General features: G+C 48.5%; 4 protein-coding genes across 7 annotated transcripts; 2 read left to right on the top strand and 2 right to left on the bottom strand.

The window, feature by feature from the left end:
- Window positions 1-37: 37 nt before the first annotated feature.
- si:ch211-201h21.5 (uncharacterized protein LOC555526 homolog) lies at window positions 38-2,135 on the bottom strand. Its single transcript, XM_047036936.1, has 6 exons — window positions 2,044-2,135; window positions 1,569-1,817; window positions 1,221-1,403; window positions 992-1,103; window positions 675-811; window positions 38-533 (listed from the first exon to the last, which is right to left on the bottom strand). Exons 2-6 carry the CDS (start codon window positions 1,749-1,751, stop codon window positions 168-170), a joined length of 981 nt encoding a protein of 326 aa, XP_046892892.1. The 5' UTR covers window positions 1,752-1,817; window positions 2,044-2,135; the 3' UTR covers window positions 38-167.
- Window positions 2,136-2,452: 317 nt separating this feature from the next.
- Window positions 2,453-8,616, top strand: LOC124478733 (basic immunoglobulin-like variable motif-containing protein). Of its 2 annotated transcripts, none has more exons than XM_047037138.1 (10): window positions 2,453-2,596; window positions 3,189-3,695; window positions 4,252-4,381; window positions 4,650-4,745; window positions 4,999-5,103; window positions 6,685-6,779; window positions 6,860-6,992; window positions 7,083-7,166; window positions 7,261-7,357; window positions 7,485-8,616. In XM_047037138.1, exons 2-10 carry the CDS (start codon window positions 3,200-3,202, stop codon window positions 7,785-7,787), a joined length of 1,539 nt encoding a protein of 512 aa, XP_046893094.1. In that variant the 5' UTR covers window positions 2,453-2,596; window positions 3,189-3,199; the 3' UTR covers window positions 7,788-8,616. The 2 variants fall into 2 exon arrangements, with proteins under 2 accessions (XP_046893094.1, XP_046893092.1); XM_047037136.1 differs by having other exon boundaries at window positions 3,189-3,704.
- A 41-nt stretch (window positions 8,617-8,657) lies between these two features.
- zgc:172121 (uncharacterized protein LOC337599 homolog) lies at window positions 8,658-11,445 on the bottom strand. Of its 2 annotated transcripts, XM_047037140.1 has the most exons (8): window positions 11,159-11,445; window positions 10,960-11,027; window positions 10,636-10,808; window positions 10,205-10,308; window positions 9,748-9,909; window positions 9,443-9,648; window positions 9,053-9,129; window positions 8,658-8,882 (listed from the first exon to the last, which is right to left on the bottom strand). In XM_047037140.1, exons 1-8 carry the CDS (start codon window positions 11,249-11,251, stop codon window positions 8,788-8,790), a joined length of 978 nt encoding a protein of 325 aa, XP_046893096.1. In that variant the 5' UTR covers window positions 11,252-11,445; the 3' UTR covers window positions 8,658-8,787. The 2 variants fall into 2 exon arrangements, with proteins under 2 accessions (XP_046893096.1, XP_046893095.1); XM_047037139.1 differs by having other exon boundaries at window positions 9,443-9,909.
- Window positions 11,446-12,123: 678 nt separating this feature from the next.
- On the top strand, window positions 12,124-22,232 carry LOC124478671 (ectoderm-neural cortex protein 1-like). Of its 2 annotated transcripts, none has more exons than XM_047037023.1 (3): window positions 12,124-12,272; window positions 13,635-15,441; window positions 20,524-22,232. In XM_047037023.1, the coding sequence occupies exons 1-2, from the start codon at window positions 12,185-12,187 to the stop codon at window positions 15,410-15,412; spliced, it is 1,866 nt and encodes a 621-aa protein (XP_046892979.1). In that variant the 5' UTR covers window positions 12,124-12,184; the 3' UTR covers window positions 15,413-15,441; window positions 20,524-22,232. The 2 variants fall into 2 exon arrangements, with proteins under 2 accessions (XP_046892979.1, XP_046892981.1); XM_047037025.1 differs by having other exon boundaries at window positions 12,124-12,425.
- The last annotated feature ends 286 nt before the right edge of the window (window positions 22,233-22,518 follow it).

Here is a 22,518-nt window from a genome sequence, read left to right as displayed (position 1 = left end):
TAAATGTAATGCCAAAGAAAGACAAAAACAGTTGTATGCTTTCAACAACAATTTGTAGTTTATATGACCAGAACAATTTATATAACCATCACTGCTTCCTACAGGGTAGTACTAATTATATAACCATCACTACTTCCTAGAGGATAGAAACACTTATAAAACCATCACTACTTCCTACAGGGCAGTCTAAGGGAAGCCGTGAGTAGCTTTCTGAACTTGTCTAGATCGCACGTCTTCATCACTGACACGCGATGGCTTTTCTTCAGCGTGTCGGTCTGATCCAGCGCCATCATCCCCCGACACAGCGCCCCCTGCAGCTCCACACGGACAGCGCACTCGACGCTCTCCGTGACCACGCTGCTGTCGACGCACGCCGCGACGGCGTAGGCGTCGTAAGACACGAAGCCGGAGCCGAAGAAGACGTCCCTCTTGATCCTCAGGGCCTCCCTGGAGTAGGCCCGGCAGCTGGACGTGATCTTCTTCATGAAGCGTGTGGCAGGGGCGTCCTGGTCAACCAGCTCCTCGAAAAACTCCTGCTCGATTCCAAACAAACATGAACAGATTGTCTTTTTAGGCATTTTTCATGCTTCGTTGTTGGGTCATTCGTTAGTGAAGAGCGAGAAGAACAATCTGTTATCATTTGACGTATTGCCTTGCTGGTCAGTTTATCTTACCCAAGTGAGTTTATTTCTGAAGCAATATTCCCATGATGCAATGTGTGTTGGGCAGAGATACTCTTCCAGCACTACGTAGGCAGATTCTGGGTCCATCACAAAGTTAAACTCTCCACACAGACTCGCGTTTCCTTTCCCTGCGAGATGAAACTGTCAAAAGGCATGTTCCGTAGGAGATGGAGGTAGACAACATGACTTGTGATCACTAGATTCAAGGACACTCTGGTAGGTCAGGTTTCAAACACTTTCATTCCAAAGTATTTTAAAGTTCAAGAACCATACCCCAACAGATAAAACATATTTTAGTTTATGATTACCTTCCATGTTCCCTCCCATTATAAACAGATCCTTCAGCTTTGCAGGAAATGTAGGATCCAGTCTGACTGCAAGAGCTAGATTTGTGAGTGGTCCCAGGGCCACCAGAGAGACCTAAAACACGGCAAGTCAAAGAAAGTAGTGCAATTATCATTTTGACCACAAGAGGGCGCCTACACACTAAGTAACTGGTTAGAAGGAGTAAATGGCACAGAAGGGCATTCATGTTACCTGCTTCTGGTTATCAGACACAAGACGGATCAAGGCGTTGACAGCGCTCTCAGTCTGGATCTTCTCTTTCCACAGTGGATCTCTAACTTCTAACACATCCCCAAGCCCATCTGTACCAAAGTGGTCCGTTATGGCGTTGGTGGCCCCAACCAAGGGACCTGTTGAACCTTTGTACACCGGAATCTGGGGGAATACCATTACACGTCCAGCACCAGAACTTGGTCAAATAAAACGAGTGTAATAACATGAAACAATGCAAATCAAATTACGTTACGTTACATTTTCAACCCATGGGGTGCCTTTGGCAGAATAAATGTAATCGTTAATATACAGTTTACACGGATTTACCTGAGAGCGTTCACAGACAGAAAGCACGCGTAGCACGTTCTGGCAGACGTTCTCCACATCTGTATTCCCGAAGCAGCAGGTGATGCCGAGAACATGAACGTCGGGCGCAGCCAGAGCCATCATTATCGCCTGGGCGTCATCTATGCCACAATCTGTGTCAATCACCACCAATTTCTTCGTCATCTTCAGTTTTTTTCTCTCCAAGAGGTCGAAGATAGGGAGCTCTTTGACAGTAGACGTGTGTCTGATCTGTTGTGGCCCAGTTACAGTTGATTACGAAGTTACTTGAAAAAGTTAAATCGTGCACATACATCAATCATTGACCACTGACAGGAAATCAAGATAAACTTTGCACTTCAATCGGAAACGTTTATAAATAACCTAGGCTTCTTACGTGACTGTGATTTAATAGCAGTTATGTTTTCATAAACTGAAAAATATTGTGTTTAATATGAGTTTACGTTTGTTTTCTCACCTAGCAGAAGAAATTCTACTGTGCTTCTGAACTTGACCGTGGCTTTGCTCCAGATCGAGAGCACACGACGGCGATCACATAACTTGTTCTACATAACCATAGATATATATAAATAATGTTTTTTTATATATATATATATATATATATATATATATATATATATCTCTGTACATAACTACAATGGCACGCTCTGATTGGTTTAGACATTATAATGATTGACTAAGCTGGCACAACAGTCATGTTTAAGATTTGTATAACATCAGATAGAATGAAACGATAAATCCAGTAGCATATTCAAAATTGGAATACAATTTACATTTGTTATTTATTTTACGTTTTCCTCTTTTACGTGAAGCGAGTATTTGAGAAAACATTTTTGTACACCCCTGTTTTACGGAATGGTACAGCCCAGTCAATGCCGTGCAGCGGAAGAAGATCCAAGCGGTCAGGAACTCAACTCATCATCTCCATTAAGAGCTCTGGATACACATTTGTTGAATGTGTAGGATTTCATATACATTTTTATCGATGTGATATCAGCGGCCGTTGCAAGGTATGTGTAACATGCATACCAAAACCTTCGATTTTTGACATGCATTAATGTTTGATGGTTATTATTACACCTCAAGCCATCGCTGTCCACAGTCCAGCAGTGTTCATCGAGCTGACAGGTCAGATTTTGTAATGGTTGTCGCAAAAATGATTACAGTCCAATTGTGTAACAATTTTTAGCTAGCCGGTTTTTGTTTACATGCCTGTTAGCTTTAGAATAATGAGTGGTGGTCTAGACAACGCTTTAGAATCGTCCCTTCCTCAAAAGACGCAAAGGTGCACCGCCCATAAACCGTTTCTTGATGTGAGGTTTAAATTGCTTTACGTTACATTCCTATTAATAGACAACTACTGTGCACTTTAATAACAATAATGATTACGTTATTATAAGTTGTTTGCCACCAAGGCTGTCTTGAATAATTGCATCCTTTAAACGTGTTGATGTGTAGTCACCTATTGATACCATAACAGGATGGAGGGTTTTGATTCCACAATTTGTTGTTTTGATCAACAAATCTCTTCTGCAGAGTTGACGGCCAGTAAACACACGTTCCTAAAATGTTCGGCTGCAATTCTCTCTTTCAACATCCTAGCTTTCCGTTCAATGCCTAACGCTGCAGAAGACCAGAAAACAAACCAGTCAGGGCCCGACAACACGGGCACAATGCCCCAGCACTCCGCGAGCAGAGAGGATGAGCGCAGCCTGTTGGGCCCCCTGGGCAAGGAGGCCCTGAGGGGCCGCCGGGCCTCCAGTGCTGAGCTGCAGCTGCCCTGGACCTGCCCCGTCACTCACTCCCGGGAGAAGTTCTACACCGTCTGCTCCGACTACGCCCTCCTCAACCAGGCAGCCTCCGTGTACCGGCCCTCCGGGAGCTCCAGGGAAGCGCTGCCACCCAGTCAGCCGGACGGCCGAGCCCCCTTTGGGATGTCCAACTCTGGGGACGACTACTCCAAAGGCCAGGCTGGTGGTGAGGATGGGGGTGTGGATGGGGACTGTGACATGGAAGAGGTGTCTTCAGACGGCAACGTGAAAAGAATTTTGGCGTGGGAAATCGACACGACAGACTTTGATGCGGTGCTCACCCGGAAAATCGGGACAAGTAAGCAAGGTCTTTAAGCAGCACTCGCTTTTCAATTCCCTGTGGCTCGAGCTGAATTTATAACACAGCCTGACTGAATGCAGGAACGCCCATTATGAACAGTATTGTTGTTGTCTTTCCTGCTCTTGTGCAAAGCGAAAGCTGCCAGGTACATGAGAGCTGGTGACCTGTGAACCTCTGTCATTGATGATGTAACTCTAACTCTGCCAGTGACAGCAGAGCTGTTCAGAGCACAGAGACGTGGAGCAACAATGCAGGACGATACTGTCTGTTCAGTTACCCAGCAGCACTTTGCCTTTTCATTTTGTGGCCTTTTTACAGCTTTTTATTAATCGATAAGACAGTTTGAGAGACAGGAAAGCAGGGAGAGATCAGGAAATGGCCCAGTCAGATTCAAAACAGTGGTTTGGCAGAACAGATCCAAATACAACAGACTACACAAACACACATGTTAATGTTGGCCGTTATTTTGAAACCTGAGATGGTACATTCTGAGATGGTATGTAAATAAAACGACGACAAAAGAAACATCTCTCATGTCACATGTTGTTTCTAGGCAACATAAAGAAGTCCGGTTCTAAGAAGATGAAGTCGCAAGACAGACCCAGCCGAAACCTGCAGGATGTTCCTTCACACGCCTCCCCAGACGACATCAAGCAGAGGAAGGTTCTCGACCTCAGGAGATGGTAAGTCTGAGCTTGTTACAACGGTTCCTTTCCATTTAACAGTTTAGTCCTTTGGCAGACACTTTTATAGAAAGCAATGTACAAATAGTATGTAGAAAGTGCAGCAGAAGGATCTGTTCAGACAGTTGTCTGAGTCAAGGAACTGGTATGTAATGGTAATACACAACACTGTAACTGTTAAAGAATTGTACCCCAATATTAATAATCTCAAATCATTGGCGTCATCATAGAAATGCAATCAGAGCTTTTCGCTCCGTCTCTCCTCCAGGTATTGCATCAGCCGCCCCCAGTACAAGACCTCATGTGGAATCTCTTCTCTGGTATCCTGTTGGAACTTCCTGTACAGCACTCTAGGAGCAGGGAGGTATGGCCTGTGATTGTAGTAATACTGTCGGGTAACCTGTAGTGTCTGAGTTGGTAGCACTACTGTGATTGTAGCAAGTGATATACTGTCAGTAACCTTTGGTGTCTGTATCAAAAGCACTCAAGGAGGTATAAAAGAGAGTAGCCCCTTTATTGTTCCCCAGTGTATAAATTGCTTGCGTCATTGTTTTGTTTGGCTTTAATAATGTATGAAATGCTTCAGACTATTATCGTTCCTGTTTTGTCTTTTGCAGCTTGCCACCCATCTCACAAGATGAGGCCTTGGAGATTCTGGGATTCCAGCCACCTTTTGAGGAGATCAAGTTTGGCCCTTTCACAGGAAACGCCACTCTGATGAGGTACCCAGATGTTCTCAAACTCTATCCAGGTCATCTACTCCGGTTAACCACCAGATCCTGCTCTCCACACTTTCTGAGATGGGCGTCACTGGCACTGCACTCCAGTGGATCTCATCCTACCTGTCGGGAAGATCCTACCAGGTCTCCTGGGGAGGCAAACTGTCAGGCCCACGCCAGCTCTCCACTGGTGTCCCACAGGGCTCCGTCCTTGGTCCCCTCCTCTTCTCTCTGTACACCACCTCACTTGGACCAATCATCACCTCCCATGGCTTCTCCTACCACTGCTACGCTGACGACACGCAGCTGTATCTGTCATTCCCTCCGACCGATCCGGGGATCTCAGCTAGGATTGAGGCCTGCCTCGCAGACATCTCCGCCTGGATGACTGAGCACCATCTCCAGCTGAACCTTGCCAAAACAGAACTTCTCATCATCCCGGCCAAACCCTCCATCTCCCATGACTTCTCAATCACCCTGGGATCTGCGACGGTGACCCCCTCATCCTCTGCCAGGAACCTTGGGGTGACCATGGACGACGAGCTCTCCCTCACGGCCCACATTGCTGCGGTCTCCCGGTCGTGTAGATTCACCCTCTACAACATCCGGAAGATCAGGAGATACCTGTCTGAGCACTCCACCCAGCTGCTTGTCCAAGCACTTGTCCTCTCCAAGTTGGACTACTGCAACTCGCTGCTCGCCGGTCTCCCATCATGCGCAACCCGCCCTCTTCAGAGAATTCAGAACGCAGCGGCCCGTCTGGTCTACAATCTACCCAGACGCTCCCACGTTACCCCGCTCCTCATCTCCCTCCACTGGCTACCCATAACGGCCCGCATCAGATTCAAGACCCTGGTACTGACCTTCCGAGCAGTGAATGGAACTGCGCCCGACTACATCAAGTCTCTCCTGCAGCCTTACACCCCCACCCGCCACCTACGGTCTTCTTCAGACAACCGCCTGGTGGTCCCACCTCTCAAGACCGCCCGGTCCCAGCACAAGCTCTTCTCCTGCCTGGCACCCCAGTGGTGGAATCAACTCCCCACCTCCATCAGAGACACGGACTGTCTCTCCACCTTCAAGAGAAGGCTCAAGACGCACTTGTTCCGGGAGTACAATGGTACTTAGGAATGGTTTGCTGAATCCAACGCTAGTTTCCTCAAGGTTCACAATGACTCTTGCTTAGACTGTTGCTCTTGTTGGTTAGTGGTAGCTGATTTAAACTGTTGTATTCTTCTTTTTTAGTTAATCCTATTTTTATTGCTTTCCTACAGGTACACCTGCACTTAGAGATCAATGTTGTGTAATTTTAACTTGTTTAACTACATGCTCTTATGGTCTCTTCCCTTTAGCACTATTTTTTGGTTGTTCACAATATGTACTTCTTGTCTTTGACTACCCGCAATGCTGTGGGGCTATCTTGTTGTTATTATCAGTGAACTATGCACTTTGTGAAGCTCTCTCTTGGAAGTCGCTTTGGACAAAAGCGTCTGCTAAATGAATAAATGTAAATGTAAATGTACTCCCGATCAGGAAACTGGATCCCAATTAGCCGAATGTTTATTTATTTATTTTTGTAAACAGATGGTTCAGGCAGATCAATGAAAACTTCCGAGTCCGTGGATGTTCTTACATTCTGTACAAACCCCACGGGAAGCACAAGACGGCTGGAGAAACGGGTGAGCGGGCCACACAAACTAGCCTTGCTCGCTCTGTCTGAGATGGGAAAAGGTGACTAACCCCTGTGTTGTTGTTGAAGCCGAGGGAGCGCTGTCAAAGTTGACCCAGGGGCTCAAGGATGAATCCATGGCTTACATTTACCACTGCCAGAACCACTACTTCTGTCCAGTCGGCTTTGAAGCTACACCACTCAAAGCCGCCAAGGCGTACAAGCAAGTTCTTGTTGTTTCTTGGCCTGCTAATGAAGACATACTAGTATATTTATTGTTTTAAAATGCTAAATATGTATTGTCTTTTCACAGGGGGCCTCTGCCAATGAATGAAATGGAGCACTGGATTCTGATTGGAGAACCGAGCCGGAAGCACCCAGCTATTCACTGTAAAAAGTAGGTTTGATACCAAACGGACACTTGAATTCAACATTTTAGACACCAGGGGATTTATTTAACTGCCGTGTCATTGACCTTCTTCCTGTTTTAGATGGGCTGATATTGTCACAGATCTCAACACACAAAACCCAGATTACCTGGACATCCGACACACAGAGAGGGGCATACAGTGTCGCAAAACCAAGAAGGTATAAGTTCACTAAAAACACTCAGGGACTGCATGTTGTTTAAAAACAGAAAATTAACTCAGGCTTGGAGGTTGTCATTTGTTGTTGAGTGTTGTCATGCCAATAGAACCATGCCCCTTTCTGGCAGATTGGAGGGAACCTGCACTGCCTCATGGCCTTTCAGAGGGTGAACTGGCAGAAGCTAGGACCCTGGGCTCTGAACCTGGAGAACCTGCGTCACGACCTCCACCACCAGGGCGGCGACAGGGCGCAGGGAAGCACTGCAGAGGGCTCGGAGGACAAGGCCTCGGCCAGGCACCTGTCTTGCCTGGGTCGCTCCCACAGCACGGGGAACCAGAAGGGGGTGGCGTGGAAACGCCTGTCCAACACTACCGAGTACCGGCACCGGAGCTCTCCAGAGAGCGACCTGGAAGAAGACGTCACTGACTGATGCCGGCTGGGCGTCACGGCCGGCATGGATGGATGCCGAGTTCTCCACGCTGCTGAGTCGCTTTCTAGATCAAGAGGTTTTGAACGCGCTACCACATCATGATGTAAACCAAAATAGAGGGGAAGGTCTTATCGTAACCATGGGTTACATTCCTAGGGCCTTCAAGACTTTACTTATCTGCACATGGATTTTGTGGGTCGCTACATAGGGGCAGGATAGAATGATACTGATAAAGTGCCATGCACTTCATAAGTCCTTATAGTGTATTGCTTTTAATCGTTTAGTAGTGTTTAGAAAACCACTATTAATCTCAATGTCTGACATTGTTGCATATACAACGAAGGAAGAACTATCCTAATTCATTACTGTTTAGGAAACATAAGTCAAAGGCGTGTGTTTTTAAACGGGACGAATATACAGTACAGTGACTTTTTTATAAAGGTCTTTTAAACTAATGACTGAGCGGCCGACATTCAGTGTTGGCCCTTTGTGAACCCCGGGGTGTGCAATACCAAGACAATCTGTTCTAGAACACTGAAAGAGAGAACCAGAATGCTACGTTTGTATACGGACGTCAAGTAAGAGGTCAGGATGATAGGATCAATTATGATGTATTTCTATGTATTGGTATATTCGACCTTGTCGGGATGCAGGAGGAGAGGATTGCATGCTTGCTTCTGTAGTTGGTGTGTAGTTGGTTTCTCTCCCCACTGTAAACCTCTCTGGTGGGCTGACTGGCCCAATCTTTGCTGTAAATGTGTCTTTCCAGTAAATCTACCATAGTCAAGCCTCCTTTTTTGTTTTATAAATAAATTAAGATTTCTATACATTTGTGAATCATTGTTATTCTTTATTGACAACAAATTGACAAAAAAATATATAAATGCATTTATATTACTATAATTTCCTTAAAAGCCTGTTGGAAGTTTGTATTAATATTGTCAAATATAGCTGGTGCATGTCTGCATGGAGTTTACAGCCTGTTATATTCCACATCATTTTAATCACACAGCGCTGTCCTGTGAGTGTCCAGTCCTCTGTAAAGCTGTTGACGCAGCTCTGCTATTTGGGCCGGGCGAATACGACAACACCCTCCTGTGGAAGAACCAATCACAGGACACGGTCAGTGAACAAGGAAATGTACTATCGGATTCCTAAGGCTATAGTGTTTCTTTCTCCTGTCACCCCCGCTCACGGCTCAGTTCTGCCAGAGAAGATGCGTGTATCCATCGATGGATCTGTGGTTCCCTCCCTGCATGGCTCACCTATGAGTGACGCTCCCTGGGTCATCCACTCAACACACAGCTCTGCTATGGGCACAATGTTTTCCGAAGGCCTCCACCTTGACATGAGAATCAGTTAAAAGGTCTGATGAACATGAATGTTCTATCTACAGTAGCCTTTCTCAATCCTGGTCCTCGGGACCCCCTGCCCTGCATGTTTTAGATGGTTGATTCAAATGATTGGGCCTTCATCAGGCTTCGGCTAAGCTTGAACATGAGCTTTCATTGGACCCAGGTATGTCGGAAGAGGGAAACATCTAAACCATGTAGGCCAGGGGGTCCCGAGGACCAGGGTTGAGAAGGGCTGATATCCAGTCTTGCCAGACGTGGGTTGGGTGTGATGGGAGATTCTTTTATTTCTGTCAGCCTCACCCAGACTCCACATCCCACCCCTCCCCACTGTTGGGGTAGGCCACCCAGCCAAAGTCTGGGGTCTTCTGGGTCACAGCCGAGGCTAGCAGGGGTGTGACCAGGCCAGGAGGGCAGCAGTTCACCCCCACGCCCACCACCTGCTTGGACCTGCTGGCCACCTGGACGGCCTCTGTGAACCGTCTGCCGTCGGACACACACCTCTCGTCCTGAGGGGAAGCGGTTACACATGTGATTGTGATATACAAATCAGCCATGTCCCTCGTCATGGCAACTTGTAGCTCGTTATCCACAGCGGCGGCGAGTACCTTACAGGAGAACGAGAGCCAGGCCGCGGCGCTCGGAAACTCTCGGAGAAGCTCCACCAGAGCCTCGGCCTCTTTGACGCTTGGGATGGTTTCCATGGCGACCAGGTCGGCCCCCGCCGTAACCAGGCACTGAATCTGAGGCCGATGCCAAGCTTTCAGCTCCTAGGGGTGAGGGGAGGTAAGGGCAGGAGAGGGTATGTGCTTTCAGGTGTAATTACCCCTTCATCACCTTTGGGTAAGTGTTTTCTTCACCCTCTCTCCCCCTCTCCCCCTCTCTCTCCTCTCTCCCCTCTCCCCCTCTCTCTCTCTCTCTCTCTCTCTCTCCCCCTTTCTCTCTCCTCTCCCCCTCCCTCCCTCTCTCTCTCTCACTCTCACTCTCACTCTCCTTCTCTCCTGTCTTGTTATTAACGTCTTATCGTTACGTCAATATGTTACTGTCGGTCTCCCAGCCGCTCACCTCAACACTCATCTCCTCCGCGTAAACTCCTGTGTACTCGGAACCGTCATGGAGATAAGCGCCGTACGGCCCGACTGAGCCCGCCACCAGAGGAACCTGCCGCTCTGAGGAAGACAAACCAGAACGTTCGGCTGACATCGACCCAGATTCTCTCCTTGACCTTCAGCTGTTCTCCTGCACTAGCAGCTGCAGAGTCATAGCATGCCATAGAAATGCCCCTACCAATAATTAAACGCAGCGCATGGGTAGTTAGCATATGACTATAGAACATGCTTGTCCCTACCAATATTCAAACCAAACCGACACCCTTGCGTCATGTGGCCTACTGTAGTAATTGCTGTTTTTACAGCCTGGCTAACCCAGACCACTTTGGCAGTGCACAGTGCTAGGCTTCTTCAATGGTGAGGAATTAACTGTGCCGTGAACCTCACCAGGTGAAGGGTTGTCTGTTGTGAACTGTTGCACCGCCTCTCTGGCCAGACGTACTCCTGACATGAGCAGTTCCCCCGCCTGTTCAGAGTTCATGCCCAGGTGAGTGATAAATCCCTGTATGCTAGCTTGGTAAGTGGCCGTGGTGATAACGTCTGCTCCACTGCAGAGGAATCTGAATGCGAGACGAATGAGAAGAATGTGTGGTTCATGCGTATCACTTCAGGTCAAATATGTAATGTCGTGTTCAGCAGATCTCATTGAGCAGATGCTTTGAAACAAAGCAAAATCAAACTGTAAAGACGAAGGTTTTGTCTTAAACTTACCTAGAATGAGCATCTTTTACAGCCTGTGGGTTAGTATGCAATATTCTTGCACTCCACAAAGGATCCCCCTGTGCAAAAACAACATTCAGAATTATGTAAATTGCCCTGCTTGCATTAACTCCCAGTTGAACCAAGGTAGAACGAATACATCCGAAATTATCACGTCAGATATAGATCATCTTTTTTTGAGACACCTTACCTGCAATTTCAAACCTGTTGCTTCCAGCTCAGTTGCCAGGCCTCCATCCAAAACAAGTGGTCCACCACTGACCGATTTAAGATGAAACGCCATGGTCACTGGCCGACTGAATAAGCAACTTGTTGGAATATAACCCTACTCCCGCAAGGGCAACGCCCAATGCGCAGCACAGGTCTTTTAAAGAAGTCTAAAGTCCAGATATTTTATGGTCCAGCCACCTTTGCACAGGTCTCAGGCATCCATGACAAAATGCACTTCCGTCTCCATGTTTTTTTCAAAGTAAAAGTCTCAGAACAAATTCATGCGCCGTTCTTGGTGTTGGAAAAGTTTCGTATGTACGTCCCCTTCTTACCACTAGATGGCACTATGTCTGTGTGCGTTTATGAAGAGGGACTGGAATAAGAGAGTTCAATCTATTTCGTCACGATTTTGAGTACATGAGACTCTAGCATCGCACATTCCAAAATTATCCGTTTTTTTACGGTCTCAATCATTTTGTATGGGAGTTGACGCCTTAACTGTTGCTCTTTTCTTGTTCTGCATCAGCTGGGTTATTGTGACTTACTGTGTGACCACAGGCCTTAGGGTTAAGGGTTTGATAGGGTTTGGTACATTATAGCAACACCGTTGAACGAAACCCACCCATCTCCGACAACATAATTAGCCCACCTGCTAGAAGCCTACGGGGAATTGTATCGATATAACAATAGGATAGTGGGTGTAGGAGGATTCAGAGAGGATAGGCCTACACATACTGCGCTGACTTAGACTCAAATTCCCACTGGGATTTGTCTTTGTCTATGCCCGATACATAAACAAAAAAAAAAGATCTATGGACCCAAGCTGAATCACACTAATTGCTCAAATAAACCGTTTTCCCCCCTCGGTAATTGTCCAAGACACTATTGGACACAACTGCACGGGAACACAGCTGAGTAGGAGGAGCGAGCTGGAGCAAGACTGCACGGAGTAGCGCGCACAACATTCACGGTTCCACCACGCTCCAAGAACGTGCTTGGCAATTGAATGTCTACGAAGAGCTTAGCGAATATTCGCGTTTACTGTCAGATCGCAAACACGAACGAAACAGATGGGTCACCAATTTTCAAACTTGGTAAGATTTAAAAAACAGCTTGAATTTTGTTTTCTTCAGATGAAAGTCATTTTAGCGACAGTGTGAACAAAACAACTGCTGCAGAAGTTTGAATTCCATCCATCGGTGACTTATTGGGTTTCTGCTTTGCTACGCTAGTTGAAGACGATTAAGGTAAGGAAGATGATGATTTAGAAGGCTATCGATCGCTCAGATACGTTCTTTGATGCTTCCGAAATGTTACTAGTTGAAGCTTACATCCGATCCTTTGATCCAGCCCTTGCAATTGTTGTCGTGGATGTTTGCCTGGCTAAGTTCGGAAGAAAACTGAGCTCAAGCATGCTTGACACGGTGTACATTTACTGCACCGAACGAATTAGATTTCACGCCTTTTAGTATTCCGATCCCCTCTCGGAAGTCTCACCTTTCAGTCTTCTTGTCCAAACCCGTAAATTATAATTGATAAATGCATCATACTTAAAAAATACATAAATGTTTTAGTAGTCTCAGTTTATTTTGTCCATTATTTTTGTACAAGTCACATTTTCAAACGTACTTAAAAATGGTTTTATAGAAAGTGGTTTTATAGAAAGCGATATGTTTGAAGTTATGTAGCAGAGTGAGATTTGTAATTCGATTACACAGGGTGAAGTTAATCAAATGCATATCATACTTTCTTCTATATTGCACAATTCCTACAGCACATTATTTGGCCTTTAAGCACTTGTTCGGGGAGGTGTCAGATTTTACACAGGATCATCAAAGCTTTGCTTTAGGCACCGTCAAACGAGTGCTAGCCAAGCAAAAGTTTGACAGTGTGATTCATAAATTGGAAATGCGGATAAAGGTCAAGGAAGGGGGTGTTCTGTACATACCCAGGTGCTTTTACTCATCACCATCAATCACTCAAATGAACCTCTTATGAGTTTTGAAATCAGCACTCGATTTTAAGGTGCTATCTTATTTGAGAAATTACCTGCCAAAGCGACTGTGTACATACCATCAGCGCTTGTTACTGAACAGCGCTTATCAGGACTTCTTTCATCTCTGCCCGAGTCCAAAGTCCATTTCCTGTTTCGCCGAGCCTTCTGATAAGATTCAGGGTTTATAGCTGCTGTGTTGCCTATGTTCAACCAATTCCAGATCACAGGCACATGACTCAACAATTTAAATCTCACCCAATACTAACGTTCATATTTTACGGCTTTTGACCGGAAGTACAGCCTATTATGTGGAGTGTTTCTTAGACTTTAATAGCTGCAGCAAACTACTGTTGCAGCTTTTCCATTCCCATTACATCACACAAGCCACCCATTGTACCAACCGCTAAAATCTACCCGGCTCCTATGAATTATTCATTGTTGTTTTTTGTATTTTGCGAAGGTCCCAGGATGTCTGTGAGCAACCACGAGAACCGCAAGTCCCGCTCCAGCTCTGGCTCCATGAACATCCACCTCTTCCACAAGACGTCCCACGCCGACAGCCTGCTGACGCAGCTCAACCTGCTCCGCAAGCGCCGCGTCTTCACCGACGTGGTGCTGCGCGCCGGCAACCGCTCCTTCCCCTGCCACCGCGCCGTGCTGGCCTCCTGCAGCCGCTACTTCGAGGCCATGTTCAACGGAGGCCTGAGGGAGAGCCGCGACGCCGAGGTCAACTTCCACGACTCCCTCCACCCGGAGGTGCTGGAGCTCCTGCTGGACTACGCCTACTCGGCCCGCGTCCTCATCAACGAGGAGAACGCCGAGTCGCTGCTGGAAGCCGGCGACATGCTCCAGTTCCACGACATCCGCGACGCCTCGGCTGACTTCCTGGAGAAGAACCTGCACCCGTCCAACTGCCTGGGCATGATGCTGCTGTCGGACGCCCACCAGTGCCAGCGGCTCTACGAGCTCTCCTGGCGGATGTGCCTGGCCAACTTCGCCGCCCTCCACGGCACGGAGGACTTCCTCAGCCTGCCCAAGGACAAGCTCCAGGAGCTGATCTTCAGCGAGGAGCTGGAGGTGGAGGACGAGAGCCTGGCGTACGAGGCCGTCATCGACTGGGTGAAGGCGGACGGCGAGCGGCGGAGCGCCGACCTCCCGGAGCTCCTGCGCTGCGTGCGCCTGGCGCTGTTGCCCGAGAGCTACCTGCTGAAGAACGTGGCGTCGGAGGAGCTGGTCATGGGCCACAAGGTGGGCCGGGAGATCGTGGAGGACGCGGTGCGCTGCAAGATGAGGCTCCTGCAGAACGACGGCATCGTCACGGGCTTCTGCGCCCGGCCTCGCAAGGTGAACCAGGCCCTGCTCCTCCTGGGCGGCCAGACCTTCATGTGCGACAAGGTGTACATGATCGACCACAAGACCAAGGAGATCACGCCCAAGACGGACATTCCCAGCCCGCGCAAGGAGTGCAGCGCCTGCGCCATCGGCTGCAAGGTCTACGTGACGGGGGGGCGGGGCTCCGAGAACGGCGCCTCCAAGGACGTGTGGGTGTACGACACGCTGCACGACGAGTGGTCCAAAGCCGCGCCCATGCTGGTCGCCCGCTTCGGCCACGGGGCCGCCGAACTCGACCACGTCCTGTACGTGGTGGGGGGCCACACCTCTCTGGCGGGCTCCTTCCCAGCGTCGCCGTCTGTGTCCCTCAAACAGGTGGAGCAGTACGACCCGCAGACCAACAAGTGGACGCTGGTCGCTCCTCTCCGAGAAGGCGTTAGCAACGCGGCGGTGGTCGGCGCCAAGAACAAGCTGTTTGCCTTCGGGGGCACCAGCGTCAACAGAGACAAGCTCCCCAAGGTGCAGTGCTACGACCCGGGCGAGAACCGGTGGACTGTGCCGGCGTCGTGCCCGCAGCTGTGGCGCTACACGGCGGCGGCGGTCGTCGGGAACCATGTGGTCGTGATCGGCGGCGACACGGAGTTCTCGGCCAGCTCGGCCTACCGCTTCAACAGCGAGACGTACCAGTGGTCCAAGTTCGGCGACGTGACGGCCAAGAGGATCAGCTGCCACGCGGTAGCTTCTGGAAACCGCCTCTACGTTGTCGGGGGCTACTTCGGGGCGCAGAGGTGTAAGACCCTGGACTGTTACGACCCCTCGACGGACACCTGGGACAGCGTGACCAGCGTCCCCTACTCCCTCATCCCCACCGCCTTCGTCAGCACCTGGAAGTACCTCTCGGCTTAGCGAGTCACGAGGGCTGGTAGCGGTCACTGGTGAGTACCGTCAAGACTCCTCTGGTCCTATCGGGTCTGTTGAGGTGGGGTTTAATATATTCCTCTATTGATTTGAGTCGGAAGCTCAACCCTTATGTATATCTCATGAGCCATGGAGGCAGTGAAACGGAAAGGCGAGTGGAGAATGAGAACCATATGTGTCTCTTCTGAATCCTCCCAGCAGTGTTATTAATCACGGACAGGAGACGCAGCCGGTGTCCAGCTTTGGCTCCATTGTATTCCCTACAAAGGCCCAGCTCAGAGTATGGCTATTAAAGTGTAGGAGCTACTATTGGCCAAAAGCCCTGTCCGTCCCTGCAGACCGTAGGGGAGTTCTGCAGACCCGTTGACAGGCAACTGAGATCTCTCCTCTGATTCATGTTCTCTAAGTACCCACCCACACAGAAACACTGTAATGAGTCTACATCTGCTGTTTGGGGAGGGTACAGCTCAGCTCACAGAGAGGGTATTGCTCAGTGGTTAGAGCATTTGAATGCAGATCAAGAAGTCGCGGGTTCGAGGTTCAAATCTCTCCCGGTACTGTATGTCTCTTTGAATAAAATAATCAGCTAAATGAATATATTATGTACAAAGTCAGTGTTTCGGTTGTCTCTCCTTAATCGCCGAGGTCCGTTATGCTTCGCTGGACCTGGACACTAAAATCCCCTGTCTGTTGTCACGGTTGCCAGCGGTTACGGTTACACATGATCTTATGGCGTCTGCCGGGTGTTGGATAAACAGAGCGAGCGCTCCGGGCCGACTAGCGTAGCTTGAGGAATGTCGGAGGGGTAATTACAGAGCTGCCCCCGAACAGGAAGACAGGGATCAGGTCTGTACTTGCAGGACAGGCGGGCAGTTTAGCTCAGCTGGCCGGCTGATTACCTGGCTGGCTGGTTTGTTGGAAGGCAGGCTAGCTTGTTTAGTTGGCTTGGCTGGGTTAGCTGGCTGGCAAGTTTGCTGGACTGGTGGTCTTGCTGGCTGGCTGCCTGACTGGCTGGTTTTTCTGCAGCAGATCCAGTTGTGCTGTCAGGCCTCGGGGTGGAAACCTCCAGGAATCAGCAGGTGTCTAATCTCACACCTCTGTCACCCTCACGCTGAGAAGTGCTGAGACACAGTCTCCTCCAGGACAGGGCTGGAGGGAGGGGAGGGGGGGGGGGGCAGAGAGGGGGATGTTGCACAGGCTTGAGCATGAAGCTAGTTCATATTTCATGACTGTTGGCCTGTTTGGTTCTCTGGGGTGGGGGGTCTGTACTGTCAGAGAGCTGGATTGAGAAACATGATTTGCGGCGCGTGTTGTCAGCTGACAGCCCTGAACTCTCACGATGAGTCAACTGCATCTGCTGCCGGATCATTCCGTTTCCTTTGGGGAGACGCTGTTTTTGCTAATTCTCTGTATTCCCATACATGGGAACGTACATAACTAAACAAGTCCCGGAGGAGGAGGAGATGGATTGTGTGTTCACAGAAGGCCCTGTGTCCTCCCGGGGAAATGGATGTTGTCAAGCTTGAGTTTTAAGTGCCCAACCTGCCAAGTCGTTCCTCTGTGCAAACAAACCTCCAATCTGGGACCAGCATCCATCTCCTGTCCTGTCACCGGAGCGCAACCATGCTCGATTAATACACCTCGACACGCAGCCTCTCCCTCAGGGAAATGGAGGTTCCGATTTAAGAGAAGCTCTTTACCATTTAGAGCATTTTGTCTAACTTGGTTTGTTGTGGGAGTAGGAGAGACTGTGTGAGGCCTGTCTGGGCTGCAGAAAACAGCTGGTTGAGAGCCAGAGAGAGAGCTAGAGAGAGACGGACAGAGAGAGACGGACAGAGAGAGACGGACAGAGAGAGACGGACAGAGAGAGACGGACAGAGAGAGACGGACAGAGAGAGACGGACAGAGAGAGACGGACAGAGAGAGACGGACAGAGAAAGACGGACAGAGAGAGACGGACAGAGAGAGACAGAGAGGCTGGCTGAGCTGATGCCTCTAGTCACCCAAGCCTTTCCAAAGCCCACAGACTTCAGTTTGCTACTACTCTCTCTTCTGGCCTTTACGTTTTAATGACAGTCTGGATCCTGGAAAAAGACTCGGGTTACTGGCAGCTTGCTCTACCAGCGTGGATCTCAGCTTGGCGCTGGAGCACTCAGACCTTTCTGTGGGTCCCTGGGTCATGCCAGGGAACAGGAGGAGGAGGAGGGCTGTCGAGAGAGGGATGTGAGAACGAGAGACACAAAGAGAAATTAAGCGAGAGATGGATACAAGAACAGGAGAGAGAGAGAGAGAGAGAGAGAGAGAGAGAGAGAGAGAGAGAGAGAGAGAGAGCGCGCGCGCGAAGTTGGCCTATAATGAGACAGAAAGAGGGAGGGAGGGGGAGGGGGCGAGAGAGCAGTAGAGAGGTACAGGCTGTATGGTGCAGCGTAGGAGCGCCAACTAAAAATATTTCTGCTGCTCCCAAGGCTGTCAACGTTCAACTTGGGTCACAGAGAAACAAGCGCTCTGGAAAGCTTGTGTGGGTGGGTGTCTTATCTCGTGGGGTAGCGCGTCTGAAACCCTGTCAGCCGCTGGTGGTGTTGTTTTATAGGTTTTGTATTGGGTGTGAAACCACCCAGTTTTTCTCTTGCAGCATTTCCTCAAACACGCTCGGCTCACGCACGCACTCTCTCACACAAACATGCACACCCAGGCGTTGCATAGCTGGAATGACTCCTTTAAAAAGCCAGCCATCCTCATTCTAATTTAAGGAGGAATGAGGGTGTGTCATAGACCTCCATTAGTAATGATTTGTAAATGTGTGATTTGTGGTCGACCTGACTTTCGTGGTGTGAGAGAAAGAGAGGGTGAGTCTTTAGTCTTAAGAGCCAGGCTTGTTGTCGCCACCTTGTCCTGACCTTTCCTCTGTGATGGGCCCCACCTGGGCAGTGTGTCTCCACAGACAACTGCTGTCAGACGTAGAGGTCGTCGAGGGCGGAGGAGGGAGGGGGCAGGTTGTGTGAAGGGTGGGGGGGGGGGGGGGGGGGGGGAGGGGAGGAGAACCGGGCGAAAGAGGCTCGCCACTCAATACTAATGTTTTATTAATGCCCTCCTTCCGAGACCACCAGGAACACACACTCAATGAGCCTTTTATAGTAGCATCTGGGTACTCTCCACGCACACACGCACACACACACACACAGGGGGTGAGCACGTGCATCGCGAGTCTCCAGAGTAATCAATCTGTCCTGTTCTGGGCCTCAGTGCAGCCGCATTAGCATAAACCTAATAGAGTTTTTATTGCTCTTTTCTTCGCGTTGCCAACACAAAAGAGCAAAACGGAAAAAAGTTCTTATGAACCGTTGAATAATCACCGGGAAAATATAACTCGATTAACTGTTTTTAAAAGCACATCAGCCACCGTGACGGGGGTCTTTTCAGCAGGCGCGGGCGCGCAGCCGATTCATCTGAATGGCGTCAGTTTGCGCCCCTGAGGAGTGAAGGGGGGGACTTGTTCGGGCACAGCAGCGGCCTTTGTGTCGCGGCGTGTCGCAATCGGGCTCTGAAGAACCTTGTTGTTGTAGGAGTTGGAAGGGGCCACAGCTGACGGAGAGACGCCCAATAATTGGCTGTGGACTGTTGGTCTGTCAGAGATGGCTTCCTCTTAAGTCCATTCAGAAGCTGGAGAAAAGGGCCTGTCTGTGCTGTGATTAATGCCAGTACAGTCATTAACCCTGGGTGCTAGTTAGTAGGGTTTTGTTGGACACAAGGGACTGGAGCTTAGCCTAGGTGTGGTGCGTTGTGGGTATAATTTTTTCCTTCATGTCTCTAATGAGCAATTCTGGTTGAAGGTGTGACTGCTATCTGAAATGGGACAGTTGGTGTGTGTGTGTGTGTGTCTGTCCCAGTAAGGCCAGGCTGTGAGGTCTGGTGTTGTGCAACGTGAAGGCTCCTGTAATGGAGAGCAGTAACAGGAGTGTTACTGTGACAGGAGCCAGCAGCAGCGATGGTAGTCAGCTACTTCAGCTGGGGACATGGGAGAGATTCAAAACAGCAGCAAACATGCCTCATGACACACACATACAGTACATACTTAGTGTGTGTGTGTGTGTGTGTGTGGAGCCCAATTCATGTTCTGGGCCTACTGTTCCCCCCTGAGTGGCCCTGCTGTAGGTTACTGTGTCTGGAGCCTATTGTTGTTGTTCTATTGTAAACTAACGGACTGTGTTTGGAGATCCTTTTGTCTGTGTCTTGCCCAAGCGTACTGTATAGTGTAGTGTATTGTTTGGGAAGCCTAAGTTATTGGTGGGTGTGTGTGGCAGGTGGATCTGAAGAGACTCTTCTATAATCTGCTGCAGGCAGCTATGCTAATGAACTCTTCCCCAAGCTTCCCAAACAGCCTCCAGCAGAGTCTAACTGACATTTCTGAGGGGCTTTATAAAGAGAGGCCACACACACATCCAGACGCACTCACACATGCGCGCGCGCTCTCGCTCTCTCAGAAAACACACAATTTTGGCAGGAAGAGCTCTTAAATCACAGTGGCATTATCTCCAAAATGCTAATTCGGCATATTTCACGTTCCCCCTCCCTTGACAGCTTCCAGAACATTCCATCTGAATAAAGATCTTGAATATCTCCTGAGGGCACAAAACACAGGAATACGTGCAGCAAAAATCTCTCCAGTATCTCACAATTTAAATATACTGCAGTACAAAAAAACATATGGAGGCAGTCAGGCAGATATAAAAAAAACAATGTGAAAATGTGATCTTAATAATGTAACAATATAAGAATGGTAACTGATACATTTCAATGTATGTATTTCTCAATGTAGAAATGTCTCAAGCTCATAAACCAGCAGGCTTAATCCTAAATTGTTGGGAGGATTTGATGTGAATAGTTCCCTGTCATTATTCATTGTTAATGGTATGTCCGTAAGCCTGGTAATATGGGCATAGATAAGCTGCTCATGACTGCATTCTTCGACAGAAATCTCTGGTCATGTGGTCCCTTCTTCACAGATCTGAGAAGAGTGCAGTGAGTTCAGCTCAGAGTTCTTGACATGCCTAACTAACATTATTTGTTTCTCTCCTTCTCCCTCTGTCTCTCTTCCTCAGATCGGCGGTGGTGTCTGGAATGCAGGCGCGCGTCTCTCTTCTGAGTCTGCAGAATGTTGGGGGGAGGGGGGCAGAGATATGTCGTCTCCGCCAACTGGCCTCACGGACGGACAGGAGTCCTGGAGCTGAGTGCCTGAACAATAACTCACGGTGGAGGAGGAAGACTGTGGACTCACCTTGGGCTGGCCCTGGTCTGACCACTTCCTGGTGTGTCCTGTGTAACTTCCCCATGTAGTGACTGGTCTGAGCCGCACCACCGTGCCTGGCTTAACTGCTCAGAGAGAGAGAGAGAGAGGGGCTGGAATGTCTGGCCAGCCTTGGACAGCTATCTCGGAGGAACCTTCTCTCAGTCTCTTGTCCAACTGTCCCAAGCACAGGAAGTTCTTCTCCGGCCCTGTCCACCCCCGCCACCAGAACCAGGAAGCCAGTCAGCAGATGACTCCTTTTATCAACCCCCGGAAGGACCCGTCATTGAGCCCGCCCCCTGACAGGCTGGTTCATGTGCCTGGCTGGCTGGTTTATGTCTGGTTGGCTGACTCGTGGCTGTGGTTGGATGGTTCTACGCCCTGCCTGTGTGGGGTCATTGCTGTGCTGCTCAGGTGCTGGAGAGGAACTTCGAAATGTCTTCTCTGGTTTGGAGTCTGGAGAGTTCATTCTGGGAAGTGCATGATTTTAGTGCACAGAACAATCTTCCTGGTATTTTTAGACTTGGACTCCAACTTCCTTCAATTTTGGTCAACTAAATTTGTATCTTCTTCCTCAACTTAACTTGGTCGGCTTAGAATCTGAACCATGATTTGAAGATGCATATTTTGACTATTTTTTTTTCTTCTCTTTCTCGAAATATGTTTGTGTCTGTTTTTGTACCGTGTGTTTATTTTTATGTGTGTCTCAGGATTTAAGTTATGTAGAGTTCTGAAATTCCTGTTGATCGTTTGGTGTCTGCGCTGTTCATCTCTCCTGTGGCCTCAGAGATGTTTTGAAATGTTAAGCTTGATCTTCTAAATGTGCTGGGCCAGTGTTTCTGATGGCTCATTCATGCGGAGGGTGACGTTGAAACGTGTTACTGACACAACCACAATCTCTACATAACCAACTGATGCTTTGCCAAATGACAGCGCACCAACCATTAGGTTGCCCATTACCACACAGCACCTGTACACTGAAACATATCAGTGTTGCCAAAAATGGATACAAAAAATTACTGTTCCCAGGACTGGAATGTTCCTGGATCCTAACTGATGATAACACGTACGCATCTCTAAACATCTTAGATATGTCATTTTAGACGTACAGTCACATTTTTTTACTCTTCGGTCTCTGTCTATTGTTTCATCTAATAAGTCCAGCCATTAAGTGTAATTATAACATTTTGTTTGTTTTGTAGAAGCCTTTGATTTGCACATTTGTACAAAGTGATTGTCTTAATTTTGTATTGCTGTCCTAATGTTCTAGGCTGTGTGGATAAGCATAGCCTTTTTGTAGCACACATTTAAATTCTGCCTATTTTATAGTTATACAATTTAGTTATATTTCTTTTGATGTAAGTAATAAACAGAACCATTTAGAACCGGTCATACAGACCACTAGACCTATCTTGCCAACTGTTACATGTCTAAACGATGCTTTTCTACTTTGATGTGCCATTTGTTACGAAACGTATTACATTGTACATTTTTCAATAAATCTCATCTGGGTGCAAAACTTAAGTTCAGATATGCGTCCTCTGTTGTCGTTGGGGACCTTCCGCTGTGTCTATAAAGCGCTGACTGGGGAGTCATCTAAGAGCACTGGTTTGGAAGTCCGGATGTGCGTTTAAACATCCGTCTGTCTTATCTTTTTAATCTCTCCTCTAGATGCCTGACTGTGTTCAGGCTCGAGTCTACACCTCTCCGTCACCCACTGTCTCTGGAGGAGGGGAAATCTGGCTGATCTGCTTCTCCTGAAGGTGTTTTCAGTTTTCCTGGGAGTTTTTCCTTTTGTCTTCTATGAGGG

Source organism: Hypomesus transpacificus, chromosome 16, assembly GCF_021917145.1.
Source record: "Hypomesus transpacificus isolate Combined female chromosome 16, fHypTra1, whole genome shotgun sequence".
In the NCBI taxonomy this organism is placed as follows: Eukaryota; Metazoa; Chordata; class Actinopteri; order Osmeriformes; family Osmeridae; genus Hypomesus; species Hypomesus transpacificus.
Note: the sequence above shows the minus strand (reverse complement) of the source record. Positions and strands in the feature narration are given on the sequence as shown.

Bases quoted from the DNA above. Each gene is read 5' to 3' on its own strand.
- zgc:172121 (XM_047037139.1), bottom strand. From the start codon at position 11,251: ATGGCGTTTCATCTTAAATCGGTCAGTGGTGGACCACTTGTTTTGGAT. The intron at 9,130-9,442 runs GTGAGGCTGACA...TCTCATGTCAAG, and splicing joins GGGTGGGATGTGGAGTCTGG to GTGGAGGCCTTCGGAAAACA. The intron at 8,883-9,052 runs GTGAGCCATGCA...GTTCTTCCACAG, and splicing joins CCAGGGAGCGTCACTCATAG to GAGGGTGTTGTCGTATTCGC.
- si:ch211-201h21.5 (XM_047036936.1), bottom strand. From the start codon at position 1,751: ATGACGAAGAAATTGGTGGTGATTGACACAGATTGTGGCATAGATGAC. The intron at 1,404-1,568 runs GTAAATCCGTGT...GTATTCCCCCAG, and splicing joins CTGTCTGTGAACGCTCTCAG to ATTCCGGTGTACAAAGGTTC. The intron at 1,104-1,220 runs GTAACATGAATG...GCCGTGTTTTAG, and splicing joins TGTCTGATAACCAGAAGCAG to GTCTCTCTGGTGGCCCTGGG.
- LOC124478733 (XM_047037136.1), top strand. From the start codon at position 3,200: ATGCCTAACGCTGCAGAAGACCAGAAAACAAACCAGTCAGGGCCCGAC. The intron at 4,746-4,998 runs GTATGGCCTGTG...TGTCTTTTGCAG, and splicing joins AGCACTCTAGGAGCAGGGAG to CTTGCCACCCATCTCACAAG. The intron at 6,780-6,859 runs GTGAGCGGGCCA...TTGTTGTTGAAG, and splicing joins CAAGACGGCTGGAGAAACGG to CCGAGGGAGCGCTGTCAAAG.
- LOC124478671 (XM_047037023.1), top strand. From the start codon at position 12,185: ATGTCTACGAAGAGCTTAGCGAATATTCGCGTTTACTGTCAGATCGCA. The intron at 12,273-13,634 runs GTAAGATTTAAA...TATTTTGCGAAG, and splicing joins GTCACCAATTTTCAAACTTG to GTCCCAGGATGTCTGTGAGC.